Below are 13,600 nucleotides of genomic sequence, written 5' to 3'. Positions count from 1 at the left end.
ACATGTCTGTTATAGTAATTACTTGAATTCCCCATGAAATAATATATTTCCTTAGAACTCTGCATTGTGCCGTTCCTCTGTTGTTACTCCTAGAGATTTATAAATAAATTGACAATCAAGTCTTACCATTGTTCTTGTCAAAGGGGTGTGTCCCTACACAGTCTCACTATGTCAGCACTGATTGGACAGGGTCAGTTTGTGTAGGGGCACACCCCCAACTAGTAACCCCCAGTAGTCAATTTATTCATATATTTCTAAGAGGAATAACAGAGGAACAGCACAACATAGAGTTCTAAGAAAGATGCTCCAGAATTGTTATACAAGTTAATACAACTATTTATTAAAACAGACATGTCAGGAGAGGTGACAGCAAGTCAGGAGAGGTGACAGCTCCTCTTTAAGCACTTGCAGTATGACACATGGAGGGAGAGGCACCATATTACTTTCTCGGTAATGTAGCATGTGCATTGTGTTAATAATTGTCCTTAGGGCCATGTCACTCAGTTTATCCACCCAGAATAAGAAGTCAGCACACTTTCTGTGTTGGGACGTGGCACAAGCCTAAATATGGAAGGAAATGCTCTAATAGGACAGATCCGATTAAATACCAGTTCTCTGCATGGGACAATCATCCATGTAGCATTAGCTTTAGAGGAATTCCAGTTTATTTATTAAACTGAATTATGAATAGATAAGATCTCGTTGTTTATATTTAAAGGGGCTGTGCCAAGATAGACATTTATCACCCCTCCACAGGATGTCTGATCGCTGGTGAGCCCACCACGCTCTCTATCAGTCCCATAGACTATGAATGGAGCGGCACAGAGTATGCACATCCGCAGTTTATTCAAAGTTTTCCTCACTGCAGTTGTGAAGTAAGAAGGAATACGGGATCCCTGTTCTAATGATTAGTGGGGGTCCCTGTTGCCCCCAGCATTCAGACATTTATCAACCTACCCTCTAAATAGGTGGTAAATGTCTATCTTGGCACAACCTCTTTAAGTTAGTTATTTCCATCACAGAAAAGTCAAACAAAATGCCTGACTGTAGACCCCAGGAAATTAATATATGCCTCTCATGGAGGCACTCAGATTTTCCAGGTTGCACAACTATCCGAATAGGCAGGGACAAAGCTTCCGTTTGATGCCCCTACCCCACAACATTTTGAAACAATTACATGTCATTAGTAAGGCGGGATTCACACGACCGGGTCGTTCCCGAGCCCGAGTTTCGGCCGGTAAAATCGGCCATTTTGCCCGGCCGGTTTGTATAAAGTTATGCATCCGTGCCGGGCCGGGCAGATCCGGACAGTGACATCAGCGGCAGCTCCTGAAGGGGAATCCCCATGTGTTCGGGGATTCCGCTTCAGGAGTTTCCCCGGATGTCACTGCCCAGATATGGACAGAGACATCAAGCGCTCTGTCCAGGAGCGGAATCCCCGAAAACACGGGGATTCCGCTCCTTCAAGGAGCTAAAGTGCGACTAGCACATAGCAGAGCGGGGAGATACCTCCCTGCTCTGCTATAGTGGCGTCGCTGCAGTAGTAGCAGCCGCAGCAGCAGCTGCTGCTACTAGCGGCGCCATCGAAGGTGTCGCCGAGCCAGGGTGCTTTTAACAAGCAGGGGAAGGGAGCCAGCGCAGCGCTCACTCCACCTGCTGTACACCCCGGCCCTGCAACACAGTGTACAGCGATGCCATTCGTCAGAATGGCATCAACTCCTCCTCCTCACATGCACTCTGCACTGTGAGGAGGAGGAGATAGAGCGCAAGCGCCGGGAAACCCGGCCATCACTCGGAACACATTCCGGTGATGGCCGTGTAATACCCGGCCCCATAGACTTCTATGGGAGCCGGGCGGCCGGGTGCCCGGGCAAAGATAGAGCATGTCCTATTTTTTGACGGCCGGATTTCCCGGCCGTCAAAAAATCGGTCGTGTGAATAGCCCCATTAGGGGTCTATCATTCCTAATGCAGCCGGGTGCCGGCCGATTTATGAACGGCCGGCACCCGGCCGGGTAACCCTGCCGTGTGAATGAGGCCTTAGGACGCATTCAAACAAGCGTAATGTGGGCGCATTTTTGCGCCAATATTATGGCCGCAAACCATGTCATGCTGTAGATCTAATGACTTAAACTAACATCATCATTGGGATCTGTGTCATTAGACCTGCATGTCGGCTTGGATTTGCGGCCGTTATACAGGTGGAAAATGTTTGTGTTACAGTGGCCTGAATCTTGCTGCTGGTGCCCTCAGACCCTTCTAGCACTCATGGCACATACCCTGCCGACCCCCTGCACCCCAGCTGCAAAGGAGTGTTGACACTTCAGAGATGCTAGAATTAGGACAGTAGTCCCTGGGAAAGGCATCTCCATAACAATTTATTTTCATGATTGGGCAAGTATGATTTGTTTTAGACGCAATAATTCCCCTTTGAATAGCAAGATACAGCCATATTTATAATATATCACATGGCCATCAGCTCTGCTACACATCCACATGGTCTCATAATGAATATTAAATCAAATCATATAAAGAATATGCACTCATTGTAAACATTATTACCTTTCCGGAAGACTTTATACCTTTAAACAAAGCCGCTCCAATTATAATCCAAGATAAGAGAAGACAAAGAGCCAAGTACCAAACAACGTTCCCCGTTTCATCAAGTCCACTTGATTGACGAAGTGCCACTTTTCTACGAAGGTTATAAGATACATTATCAACATAGGACAGAAAATCAGGATTAACACGATGATATAAGTGATCGCTTTGTGTCTACAGGAAATTGATTGTGAGGAACAAGATGAGAATCTGCTGTTATATTGATCTGTACTATAAATAGCCAATAAGATATGTGAATCCTATCACTACCAAAACAATATATTTTTAAAAGCATATAATTCAGAATGGAAGCCATGGAATGACTGCCTTGTACTGGTTATAATATTATATTAAAAGAGTTGTCTGAATCTTTTCAGAAACAGTGCCACTATTGTCCATAGGCAGTGTTTGGTATTGCAGCTTAGCCCTATGCCTTTGAATGGGATTGAGCTGCAATACTAAACATAGTCAATGGACAAAAATGGTGATGTTTCTGAGAGCACAAAAGCTGGACTTTTTTTTTTTTTTTACCCCTTTCGGTATACAGTATTATTTTATTATGACTGAAGAATAGAACAACGTACACACGATTTTCAAAATTGATAATACATTTTGTGCTAAAAATAAGCTCTGAGCATAGATCTTGTGAAAATCAGTCAATCTATTCAATATTGTATTCTAGAATTCTCAATCTTATCTGAAGGAGAAATAAGTAACATATAACTGTGTATACTTACTCCCAATATTGTTTGCTGGGAAGTTCAGTGTCTATATACATAGTAGAGTTTTCCACACATGTATAATTATTATTCTGTACCCAGGTAAGATTTATCGTTTCAAAGATATTCGGCTGTAAAGAAACATTGCAGAACCCTGTGAACAGAAAGTCAATTGCCATTGAATACAAAAACTAAATATATACACTGTATATATATGTATATTTATATATTTATATATATATATATATATATATATATATATACACACACACACACACACACACACACACACACACACACACACACACACACACACACACACAATTTTGCATTTGACTGATGGAATAAAGCACTTATTCTATTTTTGCTACATCTCTGGAGTACTGCCTGATTTTTGGGCTATATTATATATATATGCCAAAAAGAAATTCAGCAGCACTCCAATGTGAGCAAAAATAAAGTGATTTAATCAATCAATCTCTGTCAAGCATAAGGCCCCATGCACATGAACGTGCTTTTGCGGCCGCAATTCCCCTTGAAAATCCATGGGAGACTTGCCGCCCCATTCATTTCTATGGGGCCATACACACGACCGTAGTTTTTACGGTCCGTGCATGGCCCTGGAGCCCGCACCGCAGAAAGAACGGACATGTCTTATTACGTCCGTCTTCTGCGGTCCGGGCTCATTGAAAATAATGGCCGCGGCCATGTGCATGGCCCGCGATTTACGAGTGTCTTGTGGCTGACAGTCCGCTGCCGGCCGACCCGAAAATCACGGGCGTGCACATGGCTACGGTCGTGTGCATGGGGCCTAAGGTTGGACAGAAACGTTGCATCTCTGCATTTGATTGAATAAATCACTTTATTTTTGCTCACATTGGAGTGCTGCTGAATTTCTCTTTGGTATACTATACAATCCTTGGATCAGGATTATCTGCTTTGCACCCACTGCTATATTGGGACTCTCTAAAGAGTGGTACTGTTTTCTATCTATATATATATATATATATATATATATATATATATATATATATATATATATAATATATAGTTGTTCATTTTGTCATAGTCTTTTCACCTTATCTATTGTACAGTGATAGACAAGTCATGAGAAAGATAAGAAGCAATGGAAATACAGTTGATGAGCTGGAATCACCGATAATTTCTAAAACAAATGGGCGAAATGCAATGTCACTTTTACTTTTATTAAGGACATTTCAACTTATCCAAGCCAAGTTGATGGTAGCTCCATTTTATTCATATATAGTACAATTGAATAAAATTAAATGGCGCTGGCATCAACTTCACACAGATAAAGAAGGAGCAAGGCTCTTGGCTAAGCACCATGGGCAACTTCAATGGGCAACATTGTGTGTGGGGGGTGGGGGGTGGTCAAGAAAGAAATCTTTTTGATAAGAATGTACAATAGTTTGTATGGTTAAAAGGGTTGCATGTTATTACAATAAAAGCTCTGTTTTTTATCTACATGAAGCACCACTTTTGTCCATGGGCCGTATCTGGTTTTCTGCTTAGTCCCGTTCACTTAAATGGGGTGGAGCTGCAATACCAGATAAAGACCATAAACAAGAGTGGCGCTCCTTCTGGGGAAAAACAGATAATTTTTTTTTATCTCATACAGTCCCTATGAGTGGTTTCTGGTGTGTACTTTTAAATAACATGTCATTGTATTACTCTATTTTGGAATGTTTTCATCGCCAATGAATGACTTTATAAGTAACTGATTCAAATATAGGCCCATAACATTTTAAGAGAAGAATTCACTGAACACATTCTTTTTTTTCCTAATTAGAAATCTTTGTAAGTTTGAAATGTTGACATATACAAAATAAAAAACCGAGTTGCACTGCATAAAGTAGAAATCACAGGTACTAGCATGGATATAATGATCTGTAATATTTGTATGGTAATAACTTTTTAAAGGGGTTATCCTGATTTTAAAACTGATGGTCCAACCTTGGGATAGTCCTTCAATATTAGATTATTGTGGGTTCGATTCTAGGCACCCCTGACAATCAGCTGTTTGAAGGGGCCGCAGTGCTTGTACGTTTACATTGATTTCATTATTTATATCGATTTATATCGATTTCATTCCTGTTTGAAATTGCACACACCTTTACTTTTGTAGCGGCTGTCCAAGATATTGCAGCTTTGTCTTATTCAAGTGAATCGGACAGTGGTTCAATACCTTGCACAGCGGCTACGAATATAGTGGAATGTGCAAGTCCGAAAAATAATTCAATCTATGTAAACAATGAAGAGCGCTGCATCCCCTTTAAATAGCGGATTGGCAGAGGTGCCAAGAGTAGGACCTCCACCAATTTGTCATATGAGCTTGATGTATTTTTTTTTTTAGTGAATTGACAATTAATATTTGCTTTAATACACCGAGATTTTCTATCCAATTCCAATATAATAATTTACTATTTTTAATGTAAAGATTGGACCCCCACGTGCTGCCAGCACAATCTGTACGTCTGCAGGGGGGGTTGAAGGATGAGAGGACCTCTTACTGACTATGAAACAGTTTTTCATGTATGGGGGCCTTTAGCTTCAGCCCTTTATAAAGTCTTGGCAACCATTGGACGCTCAGTCCTAAGTCCTACTATGCCAATATGGTGTGTGACAGTAATAATGTAGATATGCGGGAATGTAGACTTTTTTTTATTCTCTTTAGGGTATGTGCACACACAAAATCAAAAAACCGTCTGAAAATACAGAGCTGTTTTCAAGGAAAAACAGCTCCTGAATTTCAGACGTTTTTTAAGCAACTCGCGTTTTTCACAGACGTTTTTGGAGCTGTTTTTCTATAGAGTCAATGAAAAACGGCTCCAAAAACGGCTCAAGTTGTGACATGCACTTCTTTTTCACGGCCCGTCGGAACAGAAATCAATGGCCAGATGTTTGGAGGCATTCTGATTCCGATTTTTCGGCCGTTTACTGCCCAAAAAAATGGCCGAAAATAAGCCGTGTGAACATACCCATACTGTGTGTTTTCAGTTCATTTGACAAAAAAATCTATATTTTACCTTTGGGTATTTTGCTGCATTTGCTGTCAGACCACTCGAAGCATTCAGACCATGGTAATACACTTGTAAATGAAGCAAATAAATAATATAAACTGTATGCGATGATAACGTTATAATATATTGTGACCAACGTTGAAATCAGGACCATGGTGACTCCCACTCCTGTGGAGTAGAAAAAACACATAATAAATTATATGTAACGACATATAAAATACTGAACTCAATGCACAATTTTAATATTTTAAGCTAAAGGAACAGATTGGAGTTAATAAAAAGTGTGATAGATACAACGCAGTAGGGGATATATGATGGAACATATTAGGGTTTATTCATATACCTAACGGAACCCCCCAATTTTTTGATGAAAGTATACATTGATCTTAAACACCTACAAATGTTACCTCTCCGACTGATTGTAAACTGTATGGTCATGGTCTCTTCTTAAAGTGGTCCAAACAAGCTATCTCTGTCGGCTTCAGCAAGACTGTGGGGATCAGGTTGTCAGACTTTTTGTCCCCTGTAAACTATGATTCTCGAAGAGAGCAGAGTGGGCTTGGAGAACCTTTTACCCACAGTCTTGATGCAAGGGGACAGTTAGCTTGAGGGCCCTGATGCATAAAAAAGCCCCTAAGGACCTGAGGTAAGGAGAATTTTTGGGATCAGGAGATATATACAAATTTCATCCAAAACTGAGCAATTGATACTTGTATATCAGAGAAACATTTAGACTTTTTGTGCTCTACTGACCTTCAAAAATAGGAAGCACCTTCCATACGGCCACTGGTCCTAAACTGGCAAACTGTCCAAGGGAGCATTCCAAAAAGAATAAGGGTAAACCAGCAAGAGCCAACATGATAGTGTATGGGATAAGAAATGCACCTAAAAAGAAACAGAAATAAAGTTGTGGGCACATCCATTGATTATCTCAATAGTATTAGTTCCCTCTTATATTAGCTTTGTCGTTATAGTTGTAGAGCCACATAGCTCTGTACACAATGTCTATTTACTCACATTAGTATATGCCCCAGGGAGCTTAAGGGTTATTCAGGTTTTTAAAATTGGTGGCCTATTCTTAGGATAGGCCATCAATATTAGATCCGTCGGGGGCCGACTATCGGCACCCTATCTGATCAGCTATTTGAAGGGACTGCAGCCTCTTTATTTTTTACATGGTACACTCCTGTTCATACTTGCACGCACCGTTACATTTGTCGCAGCTGTGCAACAAATAATTGCATAATATCTATCATTCAGTTTTACTGGAAAGTGAATTAAGGGAAAATAATTGAACAAAAAGCCTATTGTGTCCGGCATATCATGGCAGAAATCACCGTGTATTAGAGGCCTGCATGGTTGAGACAGTTTAGTAATGAGAGAGCCGGCTTATAGTATTTTAGTAGCCATGAACATCTTCAATGAGTCAGTACTTTAATTAAGTGCACTACTCATAAGCAATATCCAGGACAAGTAATATAGACAGCCCAGATCTCTCTTTAGTATCATTACTTATTTATGCTAGAGAAAAAGGTTCAACAAACTGGAACTTAAGAAAAACAAAAAGTTTTTTAGTCAGCAGATAGTCCCTTGGGGCAGCTATACGTTGCGAAGTGGGTTCACTTGTCAGCGGAGGGGGAGATCGGGGGTGTAACAGCAAAATTGACTCATGCTAGACAAACTCTCTCTGCCAATAAGTTGCAGCAGCTGGGCTCATATGGGGGGCTCTTCTGGCTGCATAGATTATTTGATCATTAGGATGTGCAGATGCTATGGTGCCTCTAATGTAAAAGGTCTGTTTTGTGAGATTTAAGGCCCCATTACACCGGCTGATTTTGGTCCGTGCTGCGAACGCTGATCAACAAGACAGCTCGTTGCTATGTATGGGACGAGCGCTCGTTACTCCGATCGCTCGTCCCCATATGTTATTATCATTTCGGCAGCGCATCTCCCTGTTTACACAGGGAGATGTGCTGCCGACAAAGATAATATTTTACTTTTTTAGATCGATACGATTAGCAGATGAACGAGTTCGTTCATCTGCTGATCGCTGCCCTGTTTACACAGAGCAATTATCGGCAACGAGCGTTCTATGAACGATCGTTTGACCGATTATTGCCCAGTGTAATTAAGAGAACCAAACCTAAACAATTTGCTTCACCTATTGTAATATTTAAACTAGAAGATCAGAGGATTGGAAAAATTTAAATGATACATAATTACTGCAGCTCACACTGCGGACAGTATATAGATGATTAGAGCAGATTGTTTTCATTTGTTCCACTATAGCCGCAGTCCACAGTATAAAGTATCTGCTGTAGTACTAGATTTTCCTTCTGCATGCTTTGAATAAGGGTTCTTACAGTTTAAGACTAGATTATACAAAGTGGACAATTCCTTTAAGGGCATTCTGAGCTTTGCTTTGTGCATGCATATATTTGAGAACATCCCCTTCCTCCATCTTAAACATATATTGAGTGCACTATAATATATTACCTCCTCCATGTTGAAAGGTCAGGTAAGGGAATCTCCACACATTTCCTAAACCAACAGCATAGCCCACCATGGACAGGAGGTATTCTGATTTGTTGGACCAGTTTCCACGCTCTGTGTTTTCATCTGTATTTTCTACTTGTGGACCCTAGTTATAATAAAAAGATTCATGTTAATACATCGTTACAAATAGTTTAACTCATAGAAGTTGTGATATGTTCTCTACCTGGTCCTGGAACAAATCTCTTATCATTCTTTACCCATTTTGCTGTTTACCCTGTTGTTGTTGTTGTTGTTTTTTTTACACATTTCACTTTAGACCTTTTTTTTTAATAATACACTTCTAAAATTAGAATTAATTTAATCTGTTCTTTCCACCTAATGGACCAGACACATTATGTTCTTATCAGGGCTCCTTGGCTCAGTCATTTTGTTGGCTCTCCTAATATTTAAACACTTATCGTAGCCCTAAGACACTTGAATTAGTCAATGTTTGCTTATTTGACATCAGATGTGATATGTTTTATAACAGAAGTCAAATCTGTGACCTTAATGCAATCAATTAAACTTCTAGATTAAGGGCTGTCTCCGGAGCTTACTGGTTGCCCCACGATTAACAAATGTCCCACTGGATTGAACACCTTATCTATCGGAACTTTATGATATACACTATGTTGAAACTCAGTCCTTGTAATAACACTTTAGGGAGTGCAGTTGTATGGATGTCCTGACAGCAGATAAATATGTATAGTTCTTTCATCTGCATTTGTTTTAGAAAGTCGAAAAAAGCATAGGTAGCTACGAATGCTTTTTTCGACTTTCTGTAATATTGAGGTAACTTTCCATGCACATTTTCTATCTGTTGCATGGTATTATGGACGGGCTTGTCTATCTTTATTTGTTTTACATTAAATTTTTATATTATTTAATAGTTTTTTTCCAACACCAATAAAAAATGATGTTGCACATTGATGCATAATCATATGTAGTGTCAAGTCACAATACCTGGTTAGTGGTAAATTTTATATTCAACCTGAGTTATTTCAACTGTCCTCCTTGTGAGTGCAACTTTGCAGGTAATTGATAAAAACTTAAGCAACAATGATTCATGCACATGGCCATACTGCAACTCCATACAAAATTTAAATATCATAATATGGTACCCATAGAAGTCTATGGGTCTATATTGTACCTCCGTTAGACTCAGATTTCCTTTTTAAAGCATATGAAGGTCTCTTTCTCTTGGATCCATATGGAAACCAAGAAAAAAAAATGGTGCCATGTTCTATCTGATGCTGTATTATGTAGATGATCCACTTTAGGAATTTGAAATATGCTGCCACACGGAGACACCATATGGCGGCACACAGAGTGTCTATGATTGCGTAGTCTGGGACCCCATGTGCCGTATGCATGAGGTCTGAATGTCTTCTGAAGTAAGATTGATGATGATGATTTATTTTTCACCTACTTTTTAGATTCTGTGCTTCTTGATTTTCCCAATATAAGAACGAGAAGTCAATATGGAAGGGCACATCTAGGGTCATTCACAATGCCTAGTTCATGAAAATTTTGCATACAGCCAAGGCTATATGAAATATACATTTTGTAGTATCTAATTCACAGGGACATTCATGGGAAACCTGAAAATGTGAGGATCCTGACAATTGAAAGGAAAATGTTACCCTAAAGCTCAAAAATTAGCATCGGTTGGGATTTTTTACTTTTAGCTCACCCTGCCCCCACACCAAAATTGTGGTGACCAGAGGTCTCTTTGCAAAAAAAATAATGGGAAGAAAAACACCCATGCCAATATTTGTAGGGACTCCTTAAACTTTGCGGAAAGTGGGGCAGGAGATTGCTAAAACCTCAACCGCAAAGATACTTATTCTTTTAGAAAAATCCCAAATCTAAGTTTTAATTTTTTAGATGAATTATACAGATGTTTGTTTTCTGTAAATGAGTGACGGTTTCATATAGTGTCGTGTATTCTTTTACAATAGTAACATAATGATATGTTACTTATTATTTCATGGAATCCTGCATTGTGCATTGCTGTAATCTCCGGCCGGCTACTGTGCACTGCTACCTCGCCTTATACAATTCTAGTAAAAATGCAGAACAGCACAAACTAATCATTAAACAGAAATGTAAGCAAACGGTGAAAATATACCTTGCACTTTGCTTTTGCAAACTATCAAACATCGCTGCTCATTTTATATAGAGTTGGATGTTTATCACGATACATTACAAAAATACATATGTAGCATAAGGGAGTTTGTCATTTAGTACAACTCACAGTGATATCCCGACCTGTGGTTTACAGGAGACTTCAGGTAACCCTACTGCATTATTGTAACTCAAAAAGTGATGATCATTCCCCAAACAGCTGAATGATACATTTAGCTCTGCTACATCTATAGAATTTAAGAAATTCATATTTGAAATAAGTAAATGTTTCATGCAGAAAGATGGTGAGAAAGATGTTTAGATGTAGAAGTCACATAAAGAGTTCATCCCTAGTTGCAAAACAACTCAAAACAGACTATAAAATGAAAAAAAAATCCTGGCTTACATCCCAGACACTTGACTTACTTTCCCCATTTGTTTCCCATACTCTACAAGTTAAGCACTTACCACCAGGTCTTTACTGGCTTTCTTGTTACAGCACTTGAGGAAATTAGGTATCAGCCCCATTCTTGAAGTGGACCTTAACAGTGGATGTATTATGTCCTTGTTCTTTTCAGGTAATGTGGTTATCCTTTGTAACTTAGGCTCTCAATGACCCAACCTCCTCCTCCTCCTCCTTCACCTCACAGACGAGAGAGTACTCATAGAAGGCTCCTTCTTAAAGACCAATCACCACCTCCCAAAATTGATTTAATTACGAATTTTACCATGTAGGCTGAACTAATTATTATGCAACACCCCATGCAAATCATTGAGGAGCTGGGAGTTTCAGCTAGATAATGGTTGACTCAGACTTGATTTTATTCTGCTTGCCAAGTCAAACACACATGTGCCAACCTGCTCATTTTTATTTATGTAGTCACAGCACAGGTGCTTTATACTGTTCTATATTTTATATATATATATATATATATATATATATATTTACACACAGGTCCTTCTCAATGAATTAGAGAATCATCAATAACAGTTAGCCATCATTTTCAACATCAAAAGAAAAAAAATGCTGGAAATAGATCACTCTGTCTGTAATGAATCTATATAATATATGAGTTTCACCTTTTGAATTGAATTACTGAATTAAATTAACTTTTTGATGACATTCTAATTCATTGAGAAGGACCTGTATATATATATATATATATATATATATATATATAACATGACTTATATGCTAGTCCAATGGAGGGAACTAGGAGCCGTGGGTCCCTCCGGTACCCCCCTACAGGCCTGGCTCTTTTCAAGACTCCCTTCTCCCATCTGGGATTAGTACACAGCCATCTGCATGGATTTACTACACTACTTCCCTGCTACACGCTCTGCCGCACTGTCATATATGACACAGAGCAGTGGATGTATGCAGGACACACAGAGCTGTACACTGTCTATGAAGAAAAAACTCATCTGTAGACTCCAGGGACGCAGATGGTAACAATTCTAATGATCAAGCTCCAGCCTGGGCATCATTGTGTGGGCATCATTAACATGATTAAAGTGGTGCTCCTATTATATACTATTATTACATATCAATAGTATATCCCATAAATGTTTAATAGGTGGGAGTCCAACTGCTGGGTTCATAGTCTTAGCTTGGCTTTCCGTTACCTGGGGAAAAGATTCCATTTGCTGCCTTAGACCTGTATCTAAATAGACTGGTGAAGGCACAGTGGCTTGTTGGTACCCCACTTGCCAAATGCACTGATAGTACCCCCTATTTGTGCCACTGTGAACGCACATAGTCATAGAGAACAGGAGACCTGGAAACAGTCCTGCTCAGTATTTATGCTGATTGCTGATACATACATATACGTACAATGAGTGATATTGGGAATCTGAAATGGGGAGGAGGCATCAGTTCTACATTCTCCAAACTTCATTGTGTTATTTTAAACCCAATGTGTGGTTTTCTAAGCCAAGAAACTGCCTGGATATCATGTAGAGAGTGACGAGATATCTCTAGGATATGCCATTACTTTCTGATCAGTGGGGGTCCGACTCCCAGACCCTCCACCGATCCTCTACTTGAATACAGCTGTGTTTCAGTTCCCTGCTCAGTGGGGGGCCAAATGCGCCGCAGTGCAGGCAAAAAAATTGAGAGAATGAAACAACACTGCGGCCCCTTCATTAGGATCAGTTGGGGTTCCGGCAAGATATCCTTGCCATTTGCCAGAATGTTCTATGATGAAAATAACCTTTTAAAGTATATAACATTTATATATATATAACATATAGGCTGCTCTATGAATGGGGTTTGTAAAATAGATCCATAAGGAGGCACATAATATTCATGCATATATGGTACCGCTGCATATCAACAAAAGGGCCCACCCCCCCCCTCCCTTAACCAGACGACCCTGAGATAAGCAACAGAGGAACAGATTAATGCAGCCATATTTATTAAGTCAGAAAGAACTGTGCAAGTCGAGCAAACAAATCCTTAAACCCATAACATGAGATCTACTCCGCATAAATGAACATCCAGTCCTGCAGGACAGAAGCACATGAACCGATGCGAAGTGTAAACTGAGCTGTGCAAATTCTTGTAAATGAAATCAGG

The 13,600-nt window shown here is 39.7% G+C and overlaps 1 protein-coding gene across 1 annotated transcript in view; it reads right to left on the bottom strand.

Moving 5' to 3' along the window:
* LOC142658777 (sodium- and chloride-dependent neutral and basic amino acid transporter B(0+)-like) overlaps positions 1-11,688 on the bottom strand; it is a 29,134-nt gene extending 17,446 nt beyond the window's left edge. The window contains exons 1-6 of the mRNA XM_075834390.1: positions 11,491-11,688; positions 8,857-9,001; positions 7,114-7,245; positions 6,367-6,528; positions 3,338-3,473; positions 2,562-2,694 (exon numbers count right to left, since the gene is read on the bottom strand). Of these exons, the coding sequence (XP_075690505.1) occupies positions 2,562-2,694; positions 3,338-3,473; positions 6,367-6,528; positions 7,114-7,245; positions 8,857-9,001; positions 11,491-11,550 (768 nt within the window). The 5' untranslated portion in view covers positions 11,551-11,688. The remainder of the gene's footprint in view (positions 1-2,561; positions 2,695-3,337; positions 3,474-6,366; positions 6,529-7,113; positions 7,246-8,856; positions 9,002-11,490) is intronic.
* Positions 11,689-13,600: the final 1,912 nt, after the last annotated feature.

The sequence above is a fragment of the Rhinoderma darwinii genome, chromosome 8 (assembly GCF_050947455.1).
Source record: "Rhinoderma darwinii isolate aRhiDar2 chromosome 8, aRhiDar2.hap1, whole genome shotgun sequence".
Taxonomy (NCBI): domain Eukaryota; kingdom Metazoa; phylum Chordata; class Amphibia; order Anura; family Rhinodermatidae; genus Rhinoderma; species Rhinoderma darwinii.
This window is presented reverse-complemented; position numbering and strand designations above follow the sequence as displayed.